At 31.6% G+C, this 8766-nt stretch overlaps 1 protein-coding gene across 1 annotated transcript; it reads left to right on the forward strand.

Moving 5' to 3' along the window:
- Nucleotides 1-1747: 1747 nt before the first annotated feature.
- LOC101212901 (GDSL esterase/lipase CPRD49) lies at nucleotides 1748-8766 on the forward strand. Its single transcript, XM_004149187.3, has 6 exons — nucleotides 1748-2327; nucleotides 5105-5182; nucleotides 7331-7471; nucleotides 7680-7756; nucleotides 7844-7993; nucleotides 8188-8766. Exons 1-6 carry the CDS (start codon nucleotides 2217-2219, stop codon nucleotides 8399-8401), a joined length of 771 nt encoding a protein of 256 aa, XP_004149235.1. The 5' UTR covers nucleotides 1748-2216; the 3' UTR covers nucleotides 8402-8766.

Here is an 8766-nt window from a genome sequence, read left to right on the forward strand (position 1 = left end):
TTTAATAATTTTGTTATTAAAATATAAAAATCTATTTGTGATAAATCACGATAAACTGCCATATGTGTATATCATGATACAAATATACACAAATAATAGTCTATCACGATCAATCGCAAATAGACGATGATGTTTTATAAATATTTTAGTTCATTTTATAATATTTATAAATTACTGTTGATAATAGAATAGAATATATAATACATATTTTACAGAGGCATTTTCAAAAATAGTAAAATAAATTAAAATATTTACAAGTTATAGCAAAATTTTGGATTATATCATCTATAGTCTTCTATATCACTATAACATATGAATGACTATCGGTGATAGAATTAATTTACTATAGATTGTAAATATTTTGTAAAATCTACTATTTTTAAAAATTCTTCCTTTTATAAATATAATAAAACATTAAAATATTTACTCTCTGTGTAATAAAATAAAAACTCTCATAAGTCGGTCATTTTTAAAAAATATTCTAAGTTTGTCTCTTCTTTCTATTATTTTTTTTATCTTATTCTGCACTTTTTTTTATATTTTTTTGAAATTATAATTATGATATTTATTTTCAATCGATTATAAATGTTGCATTTTTTTTTCAAAGTGTTATTTGGTTCAAAGTCGGGTATCAAATATAAAATATCTTTAAAAAAATCTAAACTAGCAAAATCTAAGCGATGATGTAAAAAGAATTTTGAAAAAAAAGACTTAGATTTGAATAGTCAAATATATTATGTGTGAGTGACCAATTAATCACGTATTGACTTGAATCTTTTTTATATTTTTTATATTTTTTATTATAGAAAAAGGAAAAACAAATAGAGATAAAGTATAATTTGGTTGGTGTTCAATTCCTTCATGACCTAAGAACTATTTTTTAGGATGAATTTCTTATCTATGCAAAATGGAAATTACTTCCTCTCTTATTTATTTATTTTTTTTTTATCAAATTTAAATGTAACTCAATTAGATTAAACATATGAACTTGACCAAAAGTTAAATATAGTAAACTTCCATTCACTTCACTATTCCACAAACTTTCTTCAATTAATTTATTTATCTCACACAATTTTCTCCACTTTCTCCTCTCCCTCTTCCAACTTTTGTTTTCAAGTGTATAACTTTTCCAACCATTTTAACTAAAATTCTACCTCTAACCTTGGTAACTTTTTTTTGTTTAGACAATTTTAGATTGGAGTGAGATCTTTCATTTTAATAAAAAGTTAGATCTAGGAGATATATATTGAAAGTTTAATATTTAGGTAAAATTTAAAAATGTCTTATCGATTCAATCGTTTGATGAAGAAATAACCGATCAAAACACATATATCAAACTTAAAAGTTAAATGTTTGAATCATTATCCCACGCATTTATATTTAAAATTTTGGATGTATAATTAACTTATTATTTTATTAACATATTTGGACAGGTGAACAGTGGGAGTAGTACTCAACACATGAGGCTCTACCTACCTATTCATAATAAAATCCAACCTAATGATGACCCAAAGCTCAATTTGTTTTGGAGTGGAGATTTTGTATAGATGATCTCATGATCCAAAATTGAGGGTGGAGATGCGATTGTGACCCAACTTTAGAAAGTAAGAGTTGCCTCATTTCTTCACACTAAGCACATCTCCTCCCTCTTTTTCCTGCTCCCACCTAAGTTCAACTAACTCAATACAATAACGTTGCCACTTGTTAGGCCATTTGGTCCTCCCCTCCCGATCTTGCTATGAATAAAAGTGTTGGCAAGGGATTTTGATAACCCAAGTCAAACGACATTTTGAAGGTCAAATTTAGATGATTTCGTACAAAAAAGTTATTCAGAAGAGTTAGCTCTAAATTGAGGTGAGTAAAACAAAAATAATGTGTTTTTTCTGAAAACAGATATTAAGAAATAGTTGTAGGGAAAGGTGGGAATGTGGAGCGGTGGAAGGTCAAGATATGGCAAAGCGCAACAACATCAGCGGTTTATAAAATCAACTCCAAATTGAATGCTGTATAGCCAAACCAAACCTACAACTTTGGCCTTTTCAAATTTCATTTTCAATTGGCTCTTCTTCGATCTCTCTCTCTCTCTCTCTCTCTCTCTTGTGGTTGGAGCCTTTAACTTCTCCCGAGCAACAGGGAGTGAAAATCGGCACTTCGTCCTTTTCTTTTACCCCATTTCTTCCTTCTGGATGTATCTGTTTGATTGAGTTGCAACGGACATGGTAGGACCTTCAAGACCTCAGTTTGTTCTTTTTGGATCCTCCATTACTCAGTTTAGCTTCGCCAATGGTGGTTGGGGTGCTATTCTTGCCGATGTTTATGCTCGCAAAGTAACCCTCTCTCTCTTTTCCTCTGTTTTTGCTTTCCCTGGTTTTGTTGCTGTTGAAAATTTTGACCCATATGCCAATTTTTTAATGCCCACATGGGAAACGGCGCTAATTTGATTATTTTGATGAATTTGTTTTGGTTCTTTCCCTATTGTTGCTTTTGTGATCTGTTGGATACCTGAAGTGAAGGAAGATTGCACATGTGAACCTTTTACTTCATGGATTTTTATGATTCTCTGAAAACATAATTTATTCACTGTTATTTTTTTTAAATTTTATTTGCTGTATATTTTTGTTGTTGGGTTGGTAAAGTGGTGACCTCCAACAGGTTAGAGTAAATAAGTTCAAATCATGCTCCCCACCAGACGTGGTAGACACTGTTGTGTGTTGGCTCATGAGATTAGTTAGGCCGGACTGGATATTCCCAACATGAAAATTTAAAAGAGGTTTCTGTTAATTTTTTAGTTAAAAAACACTTTTGGTCCCCAAACATCCGTGAAGTTTGCTGTTTAGTCATGAAACTTTGGTTTCTACTTTGTAGTGAATTATTATCCGTGTACTTTTGATTCTATACGAATTTAGTATATATGTTCAAATATATAACAATTTAAACCCTGCCATAAATTTTTTTATCAAAATTAGTTTTTGTTTTTATTCTTTAACAATGTAAACTTTATAGCTTATAAACATATTGGGTCCTTAATTAGTTCATTGATGTAATCTATGCAACAAACTCATTAAATCTTAACACCAATTTTCTAGATATGGACCAAATTGTTATAGATTTAGAGTAGAATGGCCAAATTGTTGCGAACTAAAGTTATGGGACTAAACTGTTACAAAATTGAGAGTACATGGGCTAAATCATTACAAACTAAAGTTTAGAGTTCGAATTGTTTCTTAAACGAAATTTGTGACCAAAAGTGTTCAGCCCCTTCTTTTTTCTTTTTGGTTGTAGGGAATTGGATTTATGATCTGATTCTTCTGTTTGTTGTAATTGTATTTGCAACTTTCTTACTAAATTAAATGGTACTTCTAAATGTCTAACAAAGTCATTTCAAACTCATCCAAAATATTATGACAGCCAGAATCCTGAAAATATATTGTTAACTTTTCTTGCTTTTTTACTTCATAGAGTTGGGATTTTCTCAACCTGCAGATTAGTTATTCATTTGTTGATGTAGTTTGGTAAAAAAGGGTGTGGGAATTCGAACAGTTCAACCTCTTTTTCAAGAATATAATACTTTGACTAGTTGACTGATGCTTTAGTTGACAATGTAAAAATACTTGTGCAAATCTTGATCAATGTTGCTGCTCCTCTCTTTTTTATAGAAAAAGTAAAAAACTTTAGTATAAAAGTTACAAGATTGGTACCACATTTGTCATGGACATCTCTTTTAGGTTGCACTCCACTTTAGATGGTTATATATGTGCTTGAAAAGACTCCACCAGCCTACGCTAATTGTGCTTGAAAAGACTTCATCAATCTAGGACACTTTGATGGAATTAGAAGATTCCCAAATACTTATTTTATGCATTTTTTTTCTTTGTTAGGTTGGTGGCCCTGTTTTAAAAGCCCATATAACTTGAGACCTGATGTAAATATGTTGTGTTGGGCCTTTATACATAGGGAAGACCTTTCCTTCCATTTATATACCATTTTGACTAAATCTATACAATTTTATTTGTCATAAGAAATATTTACAAATCTATTGCCTTGCATTATGTTATTAATTTATTCTCTATTTTTTCCCCTTATTGTCCATGGTACGATCGGTTTTTTAGTTTTGAAATATGATTGAATTCTTTCCTAAAATGTCATATTTAACAGATAGAATCATTTTCTTCTTACTTTTTCCACTCTGGAAAAATTCTGTATAGAAGCCAGCATTGTCGTCGTTGTCAAAAGTATTCTCAGGTCACACCAAAGATAAAGAACCATCTGTATTCTCCTGCACTAATTCCTTCCTTTAATAGAGCAGAATTTTCAATTCTATACCAATTAGTTAAAATAATATTTTTCCCTGTTTATTTTCTGCCTTTGTACAAGATTTTGCCTGAAAATGATTTTCCAAAGCTTTCTTATGTTCTTTGTTCCTTGTGTGGTTTCAATTTCTATATAAAAAATTAGAATTTGAAAAGGGACACAAGCATAATTTCATTTTAACGTATGCATCAGTTGAGTGGTATGTGTGTGTGACATGTTGTTAATTGTTATTGTTACAGTTTTGAATTGCATGGTAGACTTGTAGTTATTTATACAATCTATTATACTATGTAAATACTCTTTTTATTGAGTTTAATAATATTTCAATCTTAGTAATTGTGGATTACATTAACATTACATTCTTAGCCATCCTCACAAAAGTTAACAATCCCATAGATCAAATCATGAAATCTTTTAGATCTTTAGTTTCACTTGGTTAAGTCAGATTTTTGCTTTCTCCTGATGAAGAGAGTTATTATTTATGTTACTTCTATAACCTTTTCCAATAAAGCCTATCAAACACTTCTTTGTCATTGCCTCTCTTTTTATTTGAATTTTAAATTTTGAATGGGAAATCCTTGAACTCTAGTAATAGAAGTGAGATGATCTAAGATGGGGAATTAGCATGAAATGATGGTAGTTCAAAACACTTTCAGACAGAAAGCAGAGATTAGGTTTTCTGACGGAAATCAAACTACTTCTATTTTTAGTTGAATTTGTTTGTCAGTTTGAATTCTGTACATACCTTGTCGTATGATTTGTGACAATATTATATTGAAACTGTTTCCTTCAGGCAGATATTCTTCTACGAGGTTACTTAAGTTGGAATTCTCGGCGTGCTGTACAGGTTCTTGATCAGGTTTTTCCAAAGGTATTGTGTCCAAGTGTTATAGAATTTGGAGGTGTCTGTTTCGTTTTTATTGTTTGCTGGACATGTTTATTCTAAAGAATGACTGATTTGGTTGCCTGGCTATTTTTCTTCTTGTATAGATCACTAAAAATCGTGTTTATGAGTTATACCCTATTGAAATTTATAGTATTAATAGAACTGATTTTGAATAATGTTATCTGAGATAAAATATCTTGATTTTGTGCGATATTTAAGATATATAGACTATATAGTTATATGATTTTGATTATAACACCAAAGGAACAAGTTTGCAATAAAATTTTTCATCTGATAGGAATGTTGCAAAAGCAAAACCACTTTTGTGTGTCGGAATAAATGATAGTGATGGATGTATATGGCTTGAGAATGTTACTTGGTGTATGCATACACATGTATGCGTAAATTTATGCATGTGTACGTGCGTCTCTCTGTGTGTGTCTATATATAGTGTTTGTTGATGGAATATCAGTGATAATATAGATTTTGATGGATATTTTTAAAAAGTAATGAAAAAAAATTTAAAAAATTATTTAAATTGTTAAATAAATATTAAGCATTTTAATGAGTTAAAATGCTTATTAATTTTATTATATTCACATTTGTTGCTTTTTTTTTTTTTTTTATGTTGCATTGATTTTTCGTAATACAGGGAAAATATCTGTATGTCACTGAAACTGAATACCTTGTGTATGTGTAACAAATAAGAATTTTTCATTAAAATTAGAAAGGATTCATAAAAAATCAACTATAAAATATAAAAGAAGTAGGAAGAAAAGAAACAGTGGGATTACATAAAGGCTATATTGTTCAAAAGTGTTTTTTTTTAAAAAGAAAAACTTTGGATAAGAGACTCCAGCTAAAGTGGAAATATATTACAATCCAAGAAAAGTCAAAATTCCTTCCACTATTTTGGAAGCTTCCTTTATTCTTCTCTATCAAAAGCTCCCATAGAGCAGATAAAAAATAGGATTAATCTATAGAACTGAAGAGATGGTTACTATCTTCCATGCTGTCTTTTACAAAGAACACTACGAGAAAAGGGGATAAGAACTAATGGAGTTCTTCTGCTATGTTATTTATTTTCTCCTTTCTTTTTTTGCTCGATACCATAAAAATTTGGAGCAACTTATGGGTGCCATTAACCTCACTCAGAACTATTTGATTGTAAGAAAAGTGGTAGGTTTTTTAGTATACTAGGTAGATAGATATGTAGGAGTTTATATTTCCATGTATCAAAGAAAAAAATATGTTGGATCCAACTATTTAGGCAATAGTACAACTAGAACTCGATACATTTGTAGAAGTCCCTTTGTCATTGTGTATAGTTGGCAAGATAGTGCAGGAATTGGCAAAAATTATAACCCTCAAATATTAACCTACACAATTAACCCATATACTTAATCTGCCAGACGTTCATGGGGGATGGCATTTCACAATCATTACTTGTACTCAAGAAGGATTTCCTTGTGCATTGCATATACTTGTATACTTTATCTGGTAAGCAGATATCAATTGGAACTATAAATAATCTGTAAAAAACTCAGACTGAGAGAATTTGAGATATTGTTTATCAACAAAGAAAGTAAAAATTCAGGGAAAATTAGAAACCTCACTTCTCTCCTAGACCTTGCATCCTCTGTTCACCAAGGCATACCTTCTTTCTTAGTTGCATCCTCCGAGTACCTCTTAAGTCTAATGTCTTAGTTACACTAAAAGCAGTGCCCTGTGGCCACTTTTTTCCTTTTCACTTCTTGTTGAGGAATGTGAATTACTAAGGTCTGACGCTGATCTGTGTATCCTAGATATGTTAGCTAGATGTCAATATCTGTACATAGGTACTATGTTTACATTATTTGCAACGGGTAACTTTGTTAGCTAAACGTAGATGTTATGATACCCTGGAGGCTGGACAAATGAAAGAGTAGTAGAATATGAATCAACTGTAATTTATACTTGTATCTACTAATCTACATGTCGTGTGTTTCATTTTCTCCCCTCTTCCCAGTTCCCAGTTCCCATCAACAATGTTCTTTATTTACCCTCCACTTGTTCATTTCCCTTTCCTTCATGTTACAGTCTTGTCACTGTTTTTATTGTCACCAACATTTTATTTTTTTATTTCAATCTCAGGACACTGTTGTACAGCCTTCTTTGGTAATTGTTTATTTTGGTGGTAATGATTCAATGGGTCCCCATCCATCCGGCCTTGGCCCTCATGTACCTCTTCCTGAATACATTGATAACATGAGAAAAATTGCAACTCATATCCAGGTATTTCAAAAGAAACTCCATATTAACATCTGCCTACTCAATCGTTCCTTAAAAATCTGGTGAAACTTGAAAGTAAAATTAGTAGGTAAAAGATCTCCGTCCTTTGTCAAGTGTAGCGTAGCGAAAAGAAGCAATTCAATCATACTCTTCACTTTCTTGTGTTAACTACTGTTGATACATATTCTAATATAAATCCTTGAAAAATCAGAGCCTTTCAGATAAAACGCGCCTCATCTTCTTAACGTGCCCCCCGGTGAATGAAACCAAAGTTCGTGGAAGTCAAAGGTGCCTGTCACAGTTAAACGTATTGTTCCAACATTCTTGTTTATTTTGTGTTTTCATTCTAAGATGGTTCATTTTTTAATCAAGCAGCAAGTTCCTCAGTGAACTGGTGAGAACAAATGAATTGTGCAAAGCGTATGCCCAAGCTTGTATAAAGTTGTGCCAAGAAATTGGTGTAAAAGTTGTTGATCTTTTTACTGCCATTCAAAAAAGAGACGATTGGATGAACGTTTGCTTCACGTAAGTTCATTTTGATTGCCATTTCAAATATTATTGGTCGTAGTTCACATTTCTTCAAAGCTGATTGAGAAAGATAAACTTCCATATCCTTGTGTAAGATGCTACGAGTTTTAGGAATCTGAAGGACGTTGGAAGTCTTCTTTTCAATTGGTTGTTGTTATAGTGTGAAGCGATTTTGCTTCTCCATTTTGCAGAGATGGGATTCATTTGTCAGCTGAAGGAAGCAAAGTAGTGGTGGAGGAGATTATGAAAGTTCTAAAGGAAGCTGAATGGAAGCCATCTCTATATTGGAAGTCCCTTCCAACAGAGTTTGCAGAAGACTCGCCTTATGATCTCGTTACAGCTGATGGCACAAAAACTCTCAACGGGTCTGATTGGATCATTCACCGAGACATTATGTGGGATTAGCCTTCTCATGAACCTCCATTTCATTGCCCCCAATTGCAGCCATCTTACAGAAATCACTTGCTTAACAATGGCAGACATGGGAAAAACTCCATAGAAGGCAGAAGAAGGAATTTAAGAGGAGTTTGCAAGTTCTTGAAAGAGCAGCAGAAAATTTTAGGATTAAGTAGATAGAAAGTGCCGTGTGGTGTTAGAAATTAGTAATAAGATCTTCATAAACTTGTTAGAAATTAATAACATCATTTGTTCTGTTTTATTTCTTCTGTACTGAATAACTTGCAAAGCCAGCAATGATGAGCCAAAAGTAAATTTTTTTGTTTTGTTATGTTTTCTTTCTTCTGTTTATATAGTAAAAGGATTTGATTTGA

Source organism: Cucumis sativus, chromosome 5 (genome assembly GCF_000004075.3).
Source record: "Cucumis sativus cultivar 9930 chromosome 5, Cucumber_9930_V3, whole genome shotgun sequence".
NCBI classification, from domain to species: Eukaryota; Viridiplantae; Streptophyta; class Magnoliopsida; order Cucurbitales; family Cucurbitaceae; genus Cucumis; species Cucumis sativus.

Coding starts and splice junctions, on each gene's coding strand:
- LOC101212901 (XM_004149187.3), top strand. CDS start 2,217: ATGGTAGGACCTTCAAGACCTCAGTTTGTTCTTTTTGGATCCTCCATT. Junction 5,183..7,330: donor TTGATCAGGTTTTTCCAAAG/GTATTGTGTCCA, acceptor TTTCAATCTCAG/GACACTGTTGTACAGCCTTC. Junction 7,757..7,843: donor AAAGTTCGTGGAAGTCAAAG/GTGCCTGTCACA, acceptor TTAATCAAGCAG/CAAGTTCCTCAGTGAACTGG.